General features: G+C 41.3%; 1 protein-coding gene and 2 long non-coding RNA genes across 3 annotated transcripts; 1 reads left to right on the top strand and 2 right to left on the bottom strand.

Moving 5' to 3' along the window:
• The first annotated feature begins 6,082 nt into the window (after window positions 1–6,082).
• On the top strand, window positions 6,083–7,801 carry LOC119417885. Its single transcript, XM_037685134.1, has 4 exons — window positions 6,083–6,494; window positions 6,759–6,850; window positions 6,962–7,096; window positions 7,733–7,801. Exons 1-4 carry the CDS (start codon window positions 6,098–6,100, stop codon window positions 7,799–7,801), a joined length of 693 nt encoding a protein of 230 aa, XP_037541062.1. The 5' UTR covers window positions 6,083–6,097.
• An 850-nt stretch (window positions 7,802–8,651) lies between these two features.
• LOC119418525 lies at window positions 8,652–9,332 on the bottom strand. Its single transcript, XR_005187205.1, has 3 exons — window positions 9,306–9,332; window positions 9,090–9,186; window positions 8,652–8,786 (listed from the first exon to the last, which is right to left on the bottom strand). It is a non-coding gene; the product is annotated as an uncharacterized LOC119418525 (long non-coding RNA).
• A 169-nt stretch (window positions 9,333–9,501) lies between these two features.
• LOC119418526 lies at window positions 9,502–17,417 on the bottom strand. Its single transcript, XR_005187206.1, has 3 exons — window positions 17,061–17,417; window positions 10,953–11,013; window positions 9,502–9,527 (listed from the first exon to the last, which is right to left on the bottom strand). It is a non-coding gene; the product is annotated as an uncharacterized LOC119418526 (long non-coding RNA).
• Window positions 17,418–18,452: the final 1,035 nt, after the last annotated feature.

The following is an 18,452-nucleotide window of genomic DNA, read 5'->3' as shown; positions in this document are numbered from 1 at the left end:
TCTGTTTCCCTCTCACTCAGGCTGCTCCGTCCTTCTGCTGCATCCCCTGTGTTGTTGTTGTCGAGTGGAAAAACCCCTCCTCTCCGCTCCCGTGCACACGCTCTCACTCTACCTATACGCTGCTGCCCCAACAGCAGACCAATAGGGTTTGAGCGAATCCCTTGTGGTTTTGAAAAAACGTGACACACGCCACAGATACACACGCAGCGACACCTTCCCCGCATTGTTTTTCGAGCCATAATTAATCTTCACGTTGACGTAGTAACAATACTTTAGGAAACTAAAAATACTACAAGATGGCCCACATACATTTCAAGCTACAACGTACGGATTCCTCTCAGTCTCTCTTTGGGATGTGTAGCGGCGATCAGTTTTTCTGACACTCAAAAGTCAGCTTTGTGACAGCAGCTAATTAAAATCCAGATATAGCTGCCTTCTTGCCTAAGATGCTACACGCAGGAAAAAAAGCTTTCCTGGAACTACTGAAAGCAAGTCAATGATCCAAGTAATCTAAGTAATAAGTAATTGTAAGCAAGTACAATCTGTTTTTGAAAAGGTCACGTTTTATCAGGGTAAAGTTCCCCTAAGGAACAATCACATGCAGACAAAAGTACTGACACACACACACACACACACATCCACACACGGACATCACGAGGAATCAAGAAATCATTAGAACATGAGCACCAAGATAAAAGATCCAGTCTGAGAGAAGATGTGAGAAGCAGGAGAGATGATGTTGGTCCAGTGACAGAGTGGAAACACGCAGCTGATCTTACAGGGAAATGATTTGTCTTTCCCTGCAGTGAAATTATACGTACATTAAAATGACGAACGTAAAGGTCATTTCAAAATGTCTGGATTCAAGACAGACACCACTCCTTTAACTCCACTAGTTTAGCTCATATTATACAAAGACTGAAATTAAAACAGCTCCAAGATTTGTGAGAAAAACGAGGTCAGTGGGAATCTAGATAAATAAACTCAGAGTGTGGACTGCTGGCTGCAGATCAACAATCCTGGACTTACAGACACTTTTACATCTCTCTTTCTCTCTCTCTCACTCTCTTACTCTCACTCTCTCACTCTCATTCTTGCTCACACTTTCGCTCTCCCTAGCTATGTTTACATGGACATAAGTAACCGGATCAAACGGTCGTACGGAACAAAAACGCGTCATGTAAACGCCCCGTTTGAGTTATTTTTTGTTTGTTCAGCGCGATCCGAAATAATTTGTGATCAGAACGAAACGGGTGGTTTACAACGATTCATAACCTGAACGGTGCGCATGGTGCGCTTCATCTGTTCGTTTTTATCTGATGGTGGAAAAACTGACCGGACTGCGCATGTGCGACTTTGTCATTTCCACCTGGCTAATGCTAATAATATTAGCATGTCGGGGAAGCAAAACTGGTCGGTGAGCGACAACATTTCTACAAGAAACTTTGAAAGAGCTCAAAATGATCTGTATTACCTGTAGCTCAGTCGGGGAGTGCAGTAACGTCTCCACAGTCATTAAAACCTGTCGCGGGTCCATTTTGGGCGCTCAGGTTTGTTTACGTTCATCCCAGAAGTAGAACTTCATCTTCAGTGTTTTTTTAAGGAGAGTTTACCACTCTGTGCATGTCAGTACTTCTGTTCAGAACAAAGCTCGCTGCATGTAAACACTCGTCACGAACAGATTGTGCCCATGTAAACAATATGTTTGAATTATTTAATATGAGAACATTTCAATTTGGTCAAAAAAAATTTGCAGATGTAAACAGAGCTACTCTTGCTCCCACTCGTTCACTAAAAAACACACACACTTTTGTCTTTTTAGAAGACGTGCCTCCGACTCTAACCTTAGCTGACAGACAAACTTTTTGCTCCACTTTCTAACCACGTTTTGTTCTCAAACAGGACTAAAATGTTCCCTCTTGTAAAACTAAAAATGGTCCCTATTAAAACAACTTTGCGGTTTGAACGGACTCGCTTCATCTATTATGATCTTTAATATTACTCACGTGATTGGGACGGTACGGGACAAAAAGTTAATGGGAAAACATAGTACAGGCAGGCATTTTGTAATTTTCTTTCAATAAGCCTACACTGTATCGCCAGTCCAAAAGAACTACATTACCCAGAAGTCAACAGTGCTTCCAGCTGCTGCTTTCTGCCAAAAAATGGAGGAAAAGTTTTGACCTGATCCGAAACTGACTAAAAAGTTTGGTACTTATTCATAGTGACTTTGGCGCTCAGTAGATGCAGCAAGCTGATCAGAACCGGACCAGAACCAGAACAGAACTAATTCCAGCCTGACTGGTCAATCTGAGTGCTGCTTGCCGGCCCATGAAGCCTCTCGAGTGGGGAGGTGTTGCTTGGAGGTCCGGTGTCTTCTCCGGAGCTCACCTGGACTTTTTTCATCTGGATTCCTCTGGATTAGTTAGACACAATCAGGACCACTGTGTGGTTTTGTGCTGGCTCTTCAAAGGTCCGTCTCTCTCTAAAAGCATCTAGTGCTCAGTGGCTGCAGAGAGCCGATCAGAACCAGACCAGAACCAGACCAAGGCTGGGGAGTACCCATATAAAATTTAGCAGTAGCTACTGTACAGTACATATATGTATGTTGTTAAAATTACGTAGGTTTATGAGTTCAGAACATTGCAAGAGTGTGGGAAGGGTTTATAAAGCCTTAATATAAATACTAAAACAAATGTAGCTGTAAGTGTCATCACAATGATTTATGCATTGAAAAAATTAATATTTGTTTTCAGTAGTGAGAATGTTTTGTTTTTAGTTTGTTTAGTTCATGTTTCAAAAATATGTTTTAACTTTTGTATAAAATGCATTTATTCTGTCAAGAAGGACTAGTTTTTGTACCGTTACTGCGAGATGTGTGTGAACAGTTCCCTGAAGACACGAGCAGTGTGCAGCAGCCTTGATCAATCACCATCACAATTACAAATTTAAAAGTCTCTCAGTCATATGAAAAGTTGCAAAGCTATCTTGTGCTCAGAAATAACTTGATTTTAAGATTGTATGTTTAAATCATTCAGTACGCTCAGCGCTGAGAAAACTGTCCTCTCCACAGGCCTCCGGGCAGCTGCTCATCCAGTCTCTTCTGCTCTTCAGCTCCACTTTAAGCCTTTCCACATTGTTCACTTAAGGCACAGAGGATGTGCCTTCATCGTTCACTGTTGTCTCGTTTGTAAGGTTGGAGGGCAGAGTAGGAAGTTAAAACACAACTGGCTCTGAGCCAGCAGCGGAGGTCTTCACAGAGTGAAACTTCAAAAACTTGATGCAAAGTCAAAGACAGTTGTGTGTTAAAGTCAGATGTCAGAAGACTTGATGAACAGCTATCACTCTTTATAGTTTTGTGCACAGTAGTCCCTCGCTATTTCGCGGTTTGACTTTCGCGGACTCGATACTTGGCAGCTTTTCAAAGTGGACAAGCCACACGATCAGCATGGAATTTTCATTTAAAATAAATTCTTTTAAATTATTTAGCACCTGCTGCACTTGGGTGCAGCCCAAAGCTGCAGGGACAAGCTCCCTCCTGCAGCATGCCATCTCTACGCTGCAGCGGAGAAGTGGGCGTGGCCAAAAGCCCTGGCAGGTGGCAGAGAGAGAGCAGAGATCAAGACATTCTGTGCTCTTTTAGACCCTTTAGAGTTTAGAAACATTGTTTAGAATATTGCAAGAGTGTGGGAAGTGTTTAAAACGCATTATATATATATATATATATATATATATATATATATATATTTTTTTTTTTATGAATGAAATGAAATGAATGAAAATGTTTGATTCTCACAGTCCTCTTATTTGACTCTCTGCTGAGTGTTAGATATGTTTTGTCACTTCTTTATTGCTTTAGTGTAAATTAATAAACATTTTTATGACTAGCTTAAACACATTAAAACCAATCTACTATAGCTACAATATTGTTTAAAATAAAAAAGTGAAGTATTCATGATTTGATATTACTTAAATATATGTTTGTCTTCTAATTTCATGACCTGCCACCAACACGTTTTTTGTTTATCTGACTGTTAGCAAAACATCTCATGAGCCAGGGGGTGGATTTTAATGAAATCCAAAAACTAACCATTGGTTGTACGTCCAGCTTGTTAACTTTTAAAGTCAGAGCAATTCAAGATGGCTGCCTCTACAGATCCACACCAGCAAACACAAAACTGGCTGCAACAGATCGTTTTAGAGATCTTCAGTTAAAATTTGACGTGGAAGTCGCTGAGAGTAATTCAGAACAAACTTCAAGTGCTACCAGATTACACAAAATCCCAGAATACCACGTGAGATCACACATAATGCTATTTTCAAGATTTGACCAATAAAGCAACTCATCATTTCTCAATATAAGATCATTTTAGAGTAAAACTGGTGCATTTAAGGAACGCTAGGCTTTTAAAGAAATAATAAAAAGGCTGTTGTTTCGGTCCGTACTGAAGGTTGTGTCATGTTCTGCTGGTACAGATAGTACTTCCTAGTCAGAAGTCATCTTTGTAATGGGTTTAAATTAAACGTTTTGGGTTTAAACATTATGACACAGCAGACAAGGTGCCGAGATGGTGTAGAGATAGGGCAGCCGACTTTGGACCAGAAAGTCGCAGGGAGGCCTGTCGCAATAAACAATAAATCAATTAATCGCATGATAAATGAAAATTATTGACCTCATTTTTATTTATCGGCTTTATCATTTCTTCATATCTCTCTTTCTATTGAAGACACTGGATGACAAAATGTTCAACTCCGGTGCTCTTCAGTGACCCCCACCCTTTCTCTTTAAAATCTATTTTAACATTCCAAACTTGCGTTTTTGGATCGTTAAAAGCAGCTAAGCTGAGAAGCTAAACTACGAGCTAAGCTAACAGGTCGACCTCAGGAAAAAACCTCCGTCTTGTCGAAGCTCCAAAATTCACGGTTGAAACCCGCGCCTTTGTGTAGAAAGTTGTTTTTTTCAGCAAAAAGAAGCTGAGAACTTGTTTACAGGTTTTTTTTTAATTAAAAGCTTTGTGTGAAAAATGCTATGCTAAAGAGCTCAAACCACACCGAGCGCCTGCCATTTTGAGAACTGGAAAAAAGGAAGGAGACAGCCCATGTCACGTCAAGGGGCCTCCCTCCCATTTTTCTTAAAGAGACACGCTGCTCGCTCCCTCACTATCCATCCTTCAGTTCAAACTGTCTTATACTGCCATCCAGTGGTCAAAAAAGGTCTAACACTCAAAAAATTTTAACCAACATTTCTTCTTAAATTTGACAATAATTACTAATTATGGGGGGAGTGGTGGAGCAGAGGTTAGAGATGGTGGGTCTATGATCGGAAGATCGCCGGTTCAAGCCCCGGCACCGACAACATCAAAAATGTGGGTGGGGTAGGTGAAGCACCCACAGCTGCCCCCACCCTCATTCACCCCACTCTGAGCCCATGAGCAAGGCCCTTAACCCCCATCTGCTCCCTAAGCAGGTCTCTCTTGAAAATGAGTTCTCATGGCTCAGTGAGACTACCTGTGTACATAAAGGGTAAATGAAAAAATGAAAATTGTCAAATTTCAAACAATATTATCGTTTATTGCAATAATTTCTGAGATAATTAATCGCCCAGCAAAATTTGTTATCGTGACAGGCCTAGTCGCAGGATCAACTCCCTGCCATGCCCACATGTCATGGTGTCATTGAGCAAGACACCTAATCCCTAATTGCTCCCCGGGTGCTTGCATAGCTGCCCACTGCTCCACCTGGGTGTATCTCAGGTGTGATGGGTTAAAAGCAGAGAACTAATTTCGCCATTGTATGAGAGCATACACAGGGTATGTTTACATGGACAAAAGTAACCGGATCAGATGGCCGGTCGGAACAAAAGTGTGTCATGTAAACGCTCCGTTCGGGTTATTTTTTGTGTATTCGGCGCGATCCGTTATAATTTGTGATCAGATCGAAACGGGTGGTTTACGCCGATCCGTGGCCCGATCGGTGCGCATGTAAACACTTGATCTGTTCGTTTTTATCTGATGGTGAAAAAATGACCTGACTGCGCATGTGCGACGCGTACCTCTACGCGTTTCCTTTTCCGCCTGGCTAATGTGTAGATGCTAACATGGCGGGGAAGCAGAACTGGTCGGTGAGCGATACAACATTTCTAATCGAAACGTTAAAAGAACTCAAAATTATCGAACGCCTTGACGGTCGAAAGTGTAGGAACACGGAGTTATTTAAACAAGTGCATGAAAAACTGGAAGAAGCCGGAATCCATCGAACAATTGAGCAAATAAAAAAACGCTGGAAGAGCTTGAAAGCTAAGTACTACCAAGCTAAGAACAAGAACGGGAGAAGTGGCTCCGACCCCACCACTTTTTCATTTTACGTGTTGATGGACGAACTGATGAGAGAGCGGCCACTGGCCAACACGACAGGCAGCGGTGTGGACCAAGGTTATGAGGAGGAATCTGAGGACTACAGCCCCGAAGCAAATCCGGAACAAAGCATCCTTTCCGGTAAGATACTCTTCAAGCCACATTAACCCTCTGTACTGTATTACTTGGTGTAACTGGGATACAACAAATATGTTAAAATGTAATTATAATAAGAAGCAAGAGTAGCTTTAGGGCTAGCATAATTATACCTCCAAGGATTGTACACAGTAGAGAACATGAGACCTATATTGTGGATTATAACACTACCCCAACTAACCAGATAATTAACCTAACAAATTTCAACATACCAGGGGACCAGTTAGACTTTATTTTTTTCTTTTTCAGATGATGAGTCCAGCTTTGATGAAGCAGCTGACAGCAGCACACAACAAACAACAGTCCAAGAAACTTTCAACAGACGAGGACATCAAGGAAGAGTAAGTTGTGTGTTCCAGATGACAAAAACAGTAACAAATGTTTATACAGTGTTTAGAGAGATTATGTTAGTACTGCATCCAAGCAAGTAATAGTGTTTTACATCATTGCAGGACCACGAGGGAACTCTGGTTATGCAGACTTGGGCCACCGAACAGCAATCCTTCTACCAGAAGATGCAAGAGTCCCAGAACAAATGGATAGAAGAACAACAGGAACGATGGCAGCAAAGAGAAGAAAGGTTGTTTGTAAGAACAAAAAAGGTTGAATCTTGTCATCTGGACTTCGTTTTTTTTGTTAAAAAGAAACGTTTCGCCCCTCGTCCAAGAGGCTTCGTCAGTCTGAGGCCTAGCCATCTGGTATTACCCAGAAGCCACCCTGACTCTTGTGTTTCAAGCCTGCCTCAGTCTTTCTTTTTAACAAAAAAAACGAAGTCCAGATGACAAGATTCAACCTTTTTTGTTGTTATATACCTGGATGACTGAGAAAACAAACTTTGTGTTTTTGAAACCATTAGTGAAAAGGCCAGACCTCAGGGGTATCTGAGGCAGGCTTGAAACACAAGAGTCAGGGTGGCTTCTGGGTAATACCAGATGGCTAGGCCTCAGACTGACGAAGCCTCTTGGACGAGGGGCGAAACGTTTCTTTTTAACAAAAAAAACGAAGTCCAGATGACATGATTCAACCTTTTTTGTTGTTATATACCTGGATGACTGAGAAAACAAACTTTGTGTTGTTTGTAAGGTTCTTAGAAGAAAACACACTCTCAACTGAGCGCCTAGTGAGGCAATGTTTTGATGGATTAAAGTCCATCATGACTCAAATGACCCCACCTCCACAGGGAAGATCTCCAGTTCCTCCCTACCCTCAGCATCAATACCCAGGTCAAAGCCGGTCTGCTCAATTTCCTCAGAACCCAAGCTACAACTCGGATTACCACCTCCATGACCTAAGCTAAAGTTAAAAAAAAGTTTGTTATTTGAGCAGCAGCTAAGGTTTCATATTATATATATATATAGATATAGATAGATAGATAGATAGATAGATAGATAGATAGATAGATATAGATATTTTTTGATATTGTAATTCTGAAAGTACAGGATGAGTTGATAAAGAAGTTACTGTTGAATTGCACGTTACTGTAGTTTTAAATGACCAAAGAATGTTTTTTTTCTGTTTTCATTACAAGATGTGATGATCTGTGCACATTGTCTGTTTTGCACAAACTTTTTGAATGTATAATTTTTATGTTTTTGTGATGTAGGCTACCTCAAATTGCACTGAGAATGAAACACATTTCACACAGTGCCAACAAGCAATATAAAATGTTTACAAGAATTTATTAAAATGTTTGGTCCATTAAAGAGCTCCGATGTACACTAGTATTATTTGCCGTTTTGTTATAATATCTTTATACAAATGTTAGCTGCATCTGAACACATACATGACAAGTATATATTGTATATTTAAAAAGCCCCTTTAATGCAGATGGTCTGTACGGAGTGGAAACTTGGACATATATGCAGTCAGTGCCTCTCTTGCACCGTTTCCACCAACACTACACTGAAGATTCGCTGGCTGGTTAGGCTGAGGGTAGTTGTTTGCACGGTCACGTGCCTCTTCCAACCAGTTGCTGTTGCCATAATCCCTCTCCCTCTGGCAGAAGTTGTGGAGTGCACAACAGGTGGCGATCATTTTTGGAGCAAAGGTGAAATGAAAGTCACTTCTTTTTAGAAGAACTCTCCACCGTGACTTCAGCAACCCGAAGGTCATCTCTACGCCCACCCTGACTGAGCTAAGGTAAACATTAAATGACTCTTGTTGAGGAGTCAGACGAGGAGAGTTTGGGTATCCTTTGATGAGCCAGTCCAACAGCGGGTATGCAGGGTCACCAACAACGAGGAGACTGATGTCCTTTCCTTCAATGTTCCTCACAGACTGCAAAAAAAGGACATACTAATATTTAGTATTTTACTTAGACATTGTTTAAAGGCATGGTTCAAACAAACTTTTTTTTTTAAATAAAACTTTACAGCTATGTATCTCTACTTTGAGAACCTTAGCTGTAATAGTTGTAGTAATACTAAATACAATATAGCAAATATTGGCAACATTTAACCATTTGTTTAAAGGCATGCTTCTAACAAACATTTAAAAAAATAATTTTACAGCTAAGTATCTCTACTTTATAGTTTATAGTTGTAGAAATAATAAATACAATATAGTAAATATTAGCCTTACTTTTGGCATTAGATGAGCCCTTTGATAGAGGTCAGAGTGGCGCAGGACATTGGCATCATGGACACTGCCTGGCATCTTGCAACTGATGCTCCAGAAACTGAGAAAAACAGAGGAAGAACAGTAATTTATAATAAATACAGACAGTATCAAGCATAGACAGGTAGAAAAAGAAAAAAAAACAAGTTTATTTAAGCATACAGCGTGTATTTGTCTTACCAGCAGTTGTTCACAACAGCTTGGAGGACATAGGATGGCCAGCCTTTACGGTTAACAAAGTCTTTATATCCATCAGAGGGGGGAAGAACCGGGATGTGTGATCCATCGATGAGACCCATAATATGAGGGATGTGATGGGAAGCCTCAAAAGCTCTGGCGATCTCCAGTGCCTCCATGTCAGTTGGTGCTCGGATCAGCTGTTTGATTGGCCCTCTCACCATGCTTTTACAAAACATGTACACACAATTTTTAACACTGCTCTTACTTATTCCAAATTGATTTGCAATGACTCGCTATTCGGCACAGCTGCCCAGTTTATACAGAACAACTGCAACTCGCATCATGAGCGGAATTGGAGTTCTAACAGTCACCTCTTCTGGGGCTAATGACTCTCCATCAAAGTGCACAACTTTGTGAAAGACAGATGTGTCATGCGAAAATTCTGCTTCCACTCCTGGTCGGTGAACTGCGTGAGGACCACACGCTCCCACCAGTCTTTACTTCGAACTTTCATCCACTGGTTTCTGGTCGTTTGTGGAGGTAGTGGCAGCAGCATTAAACTTGCCGGCAGCAAAGAACTTTCTCGGATGTATTTTTCCTTCCGCGCTCTCATCCTACGAAGAAAAAAGACTAAAAGCATGCGTTGCTTCGCCTGTAGCTCAAGCAGGGAGTGCAGTAACAACTCCATCACAGTCATTAAAACCTGTCGCGGGTCCATTTTTGTCGCTCAAGTGTGTTTACGTTCGTCCCGGAAAGAGAACTTCTTCTTCTATGGTTTACACGGAAGTAACTTCTTCGGTGGTTTTTTAAGGAGAGTTTACCACTCTGCGCATGTCAGTACTTCTGTTCAGAATCAAAGCCCGTTGCATGTAAACGCACATCGTGAACGGATTGTGCCCATGTAAACGATACATTTGAATTATTCAAACAGAACACATTTCAATCCGGTCAAAGAATTCTGCGCATGTAAACATAGCTACTGATGAAAACACATAGCACTTACTCACTTATATATCTATATCTATAAATTACTCGCCATATGTCTTCAAATAATTTCTGGTGGATTTGAGAGAAAGATCCTACTGTAAGGCAGGAAGTTGGATAAATGATGTAACTAAAGCTAATCCACATTATTTTCTATTATATGAGGAGATGCAGGGGAAATTCGTGCTGGGGAGTTTCACTCCTGGTTATTGTGACACTAAGCAGTGTTTTTATAAGACATGTCTTGACTGGCAAACTTTAAAAACTGCTGCTAGTTTTTGTTTTTTATCTCAGCAGAGATATTCAGGGTCTAAAGGGTCAGCACAAATGAATAAAATAGATTTGCAACCACTAAAATCCTTAACAGCAGAAACGACAATTGGGAACAGTTTACTGACTGCTGTCTAAAAACCAGAGAACATTTGTAGAACAAAATAAAATAAAAATAAAATATGCGCCCTCAGAATGAACGCTATATACAGAGATAGCAGAAATATGTCTCTGTATTTAACAGAGGTCACTCCTGGAAAATGTCAGTGAAAACCTGAAGAGCTCTTTCCAAATGTTTAGTGAAACATCCCTCAACACCAAACTGTAGCTGACCGCATGCAGGACATCTCCCACTTTTTGCACTCAGGTGTTCAGGTAGATCAGTGTTCTTACCCAGCATGCGAACCCGTCTGACATTCTGCTCCGACCATTTAAACGTGACCGCACCACATCTCTGCGGGGAAAAGAAAAAAGGAAGAGAGAAGTCATGTTAGTGTTACAATAGTCAAACCCAGCTTTCACAGAGCATCAGTGACCCTTGCTAACAAATAGATTATGTGCTAAAAGTCATCTGTGAGGCCCCAAACTGTTTTCACACTCATGTGCAAAAAACAGTGGGACGCCTGCAAAGCTTTTCCCACAATCCCCCGAGATCTCCTGCAGTGTTTAATTTCATCTTCAGTCCTATTCGCTCTCATTCAGGGTTTAATTGAAAAACCCTCAGTTTTGATTTTGTATCATTTATAGTATATCAATCCCAATTGATATAGAAATTATTATTTTAATGCTTTTATGCCAATCTAGACCTATATTATACTTATTTAAACACACTTATACAACGTGTTATTCACATATTAGGGATTGTACTTTGTTTAACATGTCACAGAGACAAAGGGGGGAATGATTTATGTTGCCTTTGTTAATATTTGGGACATTCTTTGATGGTTTGCAGAGGGATGGAGGAGTGCGTATTTCCTCTTTAGGAAGTTTAAGGAGTATCTCTAACTTCAGGGTCTTGGCCCGCCTTGAGGTCACCGTACTCCTTCTTTGTAATAAATCACCAGCTCCTCATCCGTTGTTCTGGTAACCATCAAAACTTGCTTTGATCTGCTCTCACGCGATCCGGTCAGGGAAGAAGGTATATAAGAAATGTATCAAACAACTTAATCTTTGGAAGTCCGGTGTGGATCAGACGCGCGCTGGTGCCACACGCCATTTTGATGTGATTCTCCTTTACCTGGGTCGAAAACGACTTCCCGGCCAGTGTCACGGTGAGAAGTTATTTCATATCAATCTGTGTTAAGAGTGTACGAGTGTACATGTTTGTTTTTTTTTTTGCTCGGTTGTTTTCTGTGGCAGGATAATAAAGGACACTAATTTATCCTAGCAGTAACAGCTTCTGTCTTTCATTTTTTCCTTCTGGTCTGAATATCTGTGCCGACCGTTTCACGAGCCCTTTTGATAAAGAATTTCACAATACACCAATCCAAATGTATTTGATTTAAAAACAAAAATTTTGCCCAAAGAACTGGTCATGATCTAAAAGCTGAGTAGGTGCATTGAGTGACAATGGCATCTGCTCTTCCAGTAGCAACATGTCCGTGTTTTGGCCGGCGACACAGAAAAACTGGGTCAGGCAGCGCAGCGCCAAACCCTGCCAGTGATTTTCAGATTACTCACAAGCTTCTACTGTACATGGTTCATCCTCAGGGGCAGAGGTCTGGTTTGAATCAAAGATGGGTTTGAGTCATTTTCAAGTCACAAGATCTTTTTGTTCTGACATCTGATAACAAGGAAAACATACCAATTATCCTAAAAGAACTTCAACACCATGCCAAGTTTACTACAAGACCATGTACAAATATACACAAATAATCACTGTATCAAAAGAAAGTACCACGAAGCAAGATAATATACTCACACTAAGAAAAAAAAGTAGGTAGATAGATAGATAGATAGATAGATAGATAGATAGATAGATAGATAGATAGATAGATAGATAGATAGATAGATAGATAGATAGATAGATAGATAGATAGATAGATAGATAGAGATAGAGATAGAGATAGAGATAGAGATAGAGATAGATAGATAGATAGATAGATAGATAGATAGATAGATAAGACCCATCCATCCATCCATCATCTTTTACCCGCGTCTTCCTTTTGGGTCACTGGTGCCCATATCCCATAGTCACTGTGCAAGAGGCGGGGGACACCCTGGACAGGTCTCCAGTCCATCACAGGGACAGAGAGCCAAACAACCATTCACTCTCTCACTCACACCTAGGGACAATTTAGAGTTACCAATCAGCCTATCATGCATGTTTTTTGTCTGGGAGGAGTACCCGAAGAAAAGCCTTGCATGCACGGAGAGAACATGCAAACTCCACCCAGAAAAATCCCCAGCTGGGATTTTATCCAGCAACCTTCTCACTGAGAGGCAACAGTTCTACCAACTGCACCATCATGCCGCCTATTTGAAAGGACCGTGATCCTCAAACAGAAGAGGGTGAATCGACCTCTCTGGGTTGGGGGTGAGGTGCTGTCTCGAGTGTAGGAGTAAAAGTATCTCGGAGTTTTGTACGTGGGTGAGGGAAGAATGGAGCGGGAGATCGACAGATGAATCGGTGCAACTTCAACAGTATTGTGTACTCTGTGCCGGTCAGTTGGGGTGAAGAGGGAGATTAGCTGCAATGTGAAGCTCTCTGTTAACTGGTCGGTTTACATTCCTACCTCACTATGGTCAAGAACTCTGGTAAGGACACCCCTGGATGCCTCCCTAGCGAGGTTATGTGGACATGTCCATCTGGGAGGTGACCCTGGGGAAGACCCAGGACACGTTAGGGAGACGGTGTTTCTCAGCTGGCCAGTGAACGCCTTGGTTCTGAAGAGGTGGCTGTGGGAAGAGATGTCTGGACCGCTCTGCTCGAACTGCGGTCCCCGCTGCCCAACTCAGGAACAAGCAAAAGATGATGGATGGATATATTTGAGAGTATGGAACATTTTGTCTGGAAAATTATTGAAGAAAGTGTTTTGCTTTTGAATAAACTTCAGTTTAAGGGTGTTTTAGACTCACTTTGATTGGGGATTAAAATTCAGAACATTTGTTTACATTTTCAGCTGGTGCGGTTTGCATTCACACGGCATTGAGTCAATCGAGCCAACCTGTCCCCCCCCCCCCCCACACACACACACTCGACTGTGGTGGCGCTGCACCAAGAACTACTGAAGGAAACAACACAAAAACCTCTGAAGAAGACACTTCTTCCTCTTCCTCTTCTGGAAATAAAAACAAAAATGGGGTGGTGTCAAATTTTAGCGGTTTTAGGATTTCTGTTTAGTCATTTTTCAGCAATGGACTCAGCATGAGCAGAAGATGAGGCAGAAGACCATGGAGAATGTTGTTTTTCACACAAGGCGGCTGACGGCTCCGAATGAGGTAAGAGAAATGTGTGTTTGTTTTCCCTATGCTGTAGTCCACTTCCTGCTCTTGGAGCGGTTTCCAGTCCGCTTGCATTCACACTGCATTCGAACCGCGCTAGAGTTCACTTCAACCGGACTGAGACCTAGATTTTTAGGTGGACCAGAGTTTGCTTTTTTGGTCCATATCAGAGTTCGACTGCACATTCAAACCTCCCCAAACGAACCAGACTTTCTAGGCAAATGAACTAGAGTTTGATTAAAGCAGGACTGAACAGGGCTGGTGTGAATGAACCCTATCTAATCCTGAATTATTTAAACTTCTGTTACTAAAGCAGCTGAGATGCTGCTGCTTTACTGGAAACCTTTTAGGCTAAAAATGTCACGGAGAATTAAAAAAATAAAATAAAAATCAAATAGACTTAAAAAGCCTTATCTTTGTCAAAATTGATCAAATACATAACAAGTGTGGTATTAACCAGAACATCCTAAGTTGAAATGAGCCTATAAAAGTCACAACCCAAAGTCCTGCACTGTGGATTCTACTTGGTTGTTGTTTTCCTTCGGCTGCTCCCTTCAGCAGGGGTCGTCACAGTGAGCAAACTCACACACAAAGTTTGGCAATTGTTTTAAACTGGATGCCCTTCCTGATGCAACCTGGGTTTGAACCCGCAGCCTCTGGGTTACAGTACAGCAGAAATGACCACCAAACTACCACAACCCCAGGCTTCTTCTATTGGGTACATTTCCTAAGTGAGGTCAGCTGCAGATAATAACCAGTAATGGCTATAATAGTTATAATGGGTTGACGTGACTCTGCTGAGTGGACTGGGTGCATCGAGCAGTGTTGTTTCAGGACAAACATACACGTTGACATTTGTCTGAAAGCAGCTAAACCTGCTGACCTGTTCAAACGCTCAACAAATCATCTGTTATCTGTTTGCCTTCGTTCTTCCTCCTCCAGAGGAAAAGACGTGCGCTCCGAGTAGGAGGGTTTGCATTTAGCGCACGTTGTTTACCGGCAGGCAGGAAATGGGTGGATGGAGGCAAACCCAGAGGCAATGACTGTTCACTCCTCCAGCCCATGTCACTGTGGCATGTTTACAAGACGTTTAACTCTACTTTTTTTATTATTTTCATGATTCCTGACTCTATGATCACTAATCAGCTCATCCTAGAGTCCCAGCTGAACTTTATCCCTCCACTGGCTGTCTGAAACAAAACTATTAAGACCACCTGGCTTTGCATTTTCAATAAAAAAGGCTGCAAATTTCATTCAGGTTTAGCACAATCTCGACTAAAATGACTAATTCCATTGTTGTACCATGCAATGAGAGGTACCACACCAGGTTTTTATGTGATCACAGCGACAAAAACATGAAAAACCCTTATATAATGTGAATATTTTTGTTCAAAGTTGTGTACATGAACTAAGAAATGGATTTCAACAACTAGAACTGTAAAAATCCTTTATCAGACAGTGACATTATCAAATGAAAAATAGTCATCACATTTGTTACTTTCATAAAATTAGGGTAAAACTCATTGTTTGTTTTTAACATTATCTCCGTATGGCAAAACAAAATGTTTATATTTTGGTTTTGATATAACACAGTTTGTTTAAAATATCCCCAATTACAAGTTACCATATTTTCTGACGTATAAGTCACAGATTTTTGCATAGATTTGTCAATCCTGCGACTTATATACGTTTTTTTCCCCATATTCATAACGCAATTTTTCACTGACGCTTTAGATTTCTAAGAACTGCAACAGCGAGTCCTTCCGTGCACGCTCGCTTTACTTAGCTGGTGCAGGCGGAGGAACGCTGGAGAGCTAGCGGCTCCGGCCACGGTGGATGGATGGTGCCGCGCCACCCAGGTTTTGACCATTAAATAAACGCGACGGGTCAGCGTTGATGCATAATGTGACTTATATGCAGAAGCGACTCATGTTTTTTCCCTCTTCATTGTGCTTTTTTTTGACTGATGCAACTTATACTCCGGAACGAGAAAATACGGTAAATCCTATAAATTCCCATGGAAAGTTTCCAATTTGGAATTATCCTAGACACACCACCTGATCCCAGAAGCCAAGTAGTTTCAGGTCTGGTTTGTACCTGGATGGGAAAACGTCTGATACCAGGTGTTTTGAGTTTTCTTTGAGGCTTTTATTTTGGTAAGGGGATGAGTGGTGGCGCAGATGAAGAAAGGTGAAGCACCCACCCTTTCCACCCTCATTTACCCCACTTTAGCAAGGTCCGTAACCTTCCAGCTGCTCCCTGGACACCTTAGGTGGCAACCCTCGGCTGTAAATTAATTTCCCCATTTGGGGATTAACAGAATATAATAAAAATGGAAAGTTTCTCTGTATTTTAAGCCCCTTTGCAATATTCAAAACAAGCGGGTGAAACCTGAAAGGCTGTACAGAGACAGGAAAACATATCATAGCTTTTTGTTCTTATATGTTAAGGTCTCAGTAGTAAAATCCAATTAGAAAGGTTGTCAACAAAAGCATTTAAGAGGCTAGAAATCCTACTAATAAGATTGTTTTTCATTAGTTAGAGAAAATCTATAACACTCTATCTACATTTAAACTCTTGCACACCTGTCCTCCATCTGTTTACAAAGATAATCTTATTTTACACACCTTAAGAAGTCTTTCTTACTGTCTGCATGCACTCATTGATCCTAAAGAGCAAACCTTAAGTTATTCTGCCTGTGAGCTGCTTTCACTCCCTGTTGGATGTGTTCTGCAGGCTGCAGGTGGACTGCTGTAAATCTGTCAATAACACAGACGTGACCCATGGCAATAATACACCAGGCCTAAACAATGCACAATGAGGCAGCTCCATTACAAAATAAAATTACTGTCACAAAGAAGTCATTGTGAACCTATAGGTTCAAAACATGGTTGCCCACAGCAGAATATCAGCGTATATTCGCATGGGAATGCCAAGCTTTATGAAAGGAGACGGTCGTTTAATAGTTCTGCTTTATAAGGTCTCGCCGAGAAGAAAAACATGAAAGAGTGCGTTAGAGGCACGCAGCCGAGCCAGCAGTGAATTCAGTGTACGTACCTCGACCATTAAACAGGACATTAAACCATCGCGGCTGCTCGCTGAGGACAAGTGAAAGCGATGGAATCTGGCGCGCGCAGCGTGTTTTCATGTCAGAGACACGAAGCGCAGGAGTTCACCGCATTCAGGACGAAGAGGTTACTGACACCTGTTTTAAAACAGTTTCATCCCCCCACACCTCGCGTCCTGCGCTGTACGGGTAGCGTAGGCTGCTTGAGAGGAAGTGACTGTAGGTATTTTCCCGCTGGCTGCGCCAGTCCGCGTGCTCTGTGTGTGTATTTGATGAGCCGAACCGCAGAGAGCGGAGAGGGGAGGGGCCGTTTGTAGCATCAAAGAGGCGGGACTTTATCTAGTGTAGACCAATCAGAGACCGGTATTAACCCTGGCTTTAACTTGATTGGCTGTTTGAGATTTAGGTAAACATACTACTGCGATAAGGTAAGATGTGCTTTATTATTGTGGGAATGCAGAGTCAACATTCTTGTATTTACTTATTTCATTTATTTATTTTTTTTGCAGTGTAATTGCATTTTTAGCCAATATCATATTAAAAGATTCAGTTCATACTGATAATCAGATAATGGTGTGTGCTATGACTTTTTCAAAAGATTTAAATATATTTACAAATATCTTCCACACAGGAACACCCCAAGATCTCTTCAACTGCTTTAAAAACATTGTTCGTTTTAAAATCTGCTTTCAGCATACTTGCCAGTTTTGTCTTTGCAACTTTTAACGTGCACTTAGACTTATGGTACTTTAATTTTTTTGCTATTATTCTGCTTAATTTGAGCTTTTAGCAAATTTTAGCTAGTGTTTTGCTACTTTTAACTAGTCATTGCAACATTTAGCTTTGAGGTAGGTACTTTACTGGGGAATTTTAATTACTTGGAAATTTTAATTGATGCACATCTCTCTTTTAAGCCACATGCTGAAAGTGTGATAAAGAAACTGAAACTGGGTTTCTTTTTCAGAAATATCTTGTTCAACTCTGAATCCAGGAAACACCTTGTAGCTGCCACTTTCCTTCCAGCCATTGTGACAACATGAATGCCCCTGCCAGCTCCTTGCAGATGTTGGATGCTGTCTAAGATTCATAACTACTACCGTTACCCATCACTGCACGCTGTACTCCTTGGTCAGTTGAGCATCATTATCTACATGTAGGCTCTCACACTGGTTCATTTTCATCTAGAAATCACTCCTTGGTCTGCTGCCTCCCTGTATATTTGTTCCTACAGGACATGTCGTCAGTGCAGTTACAACGTGCGCTCTCAGGCCTTCAATACCTGCAGCGTTCCCTCTTCGGACTGAACTTGGCAAAAAGGCCTTTTCTTCCTCTGCTCCTGTATCCTGGAACACACTGCAACAAGAACTGAAGCTGTCCACTTT

This window comes from Nematolebias whitei, chromosome 12, assembly GCF_014905685.2.
Source record: "Nematolebias whitei isolate Nwh7 chromosome 12, NemWhi1, whole genome shotgun sequence".
Classification (NCBI taxonomy): Eukaryota; Metazoa; Chordata; class Actinopteri; order Cyprinodontiformes; family Rivulidae; genus Nematolebias; species Nematolebias whitei.
This window is presented reverse-complemented; position numbering and strand designations above follow the sequence as displayed.

What these genes read in the sequence shown, in the direction of transcription:
- LOC119417885 (XM_037685134.1), top strand. Translation starts at nt 6,098, where the DNA reads ATGGCGGGGAAGCAGAACTGGTCGGTGAGCGATACAACATTTCTAATC. An exon ending in GACGAGGACATCAAGGAAGA is followed by an intron (nt 6,851 to 6,961) that starts GTAAGTTGTGTG and finishes ACATCATTGCAG; the next exon opens with GACCACGAGGGAACTCTGGT. An exon ending in AAAGAGAAGAAAGGTTGTTT is followed by an intron (nt 7,097 to 7,732) that starts GTAAGAACAAAA and finishes ATCAATACCCAG; the next exon opens with GTCAAAGCCGGTCTGCTCAA.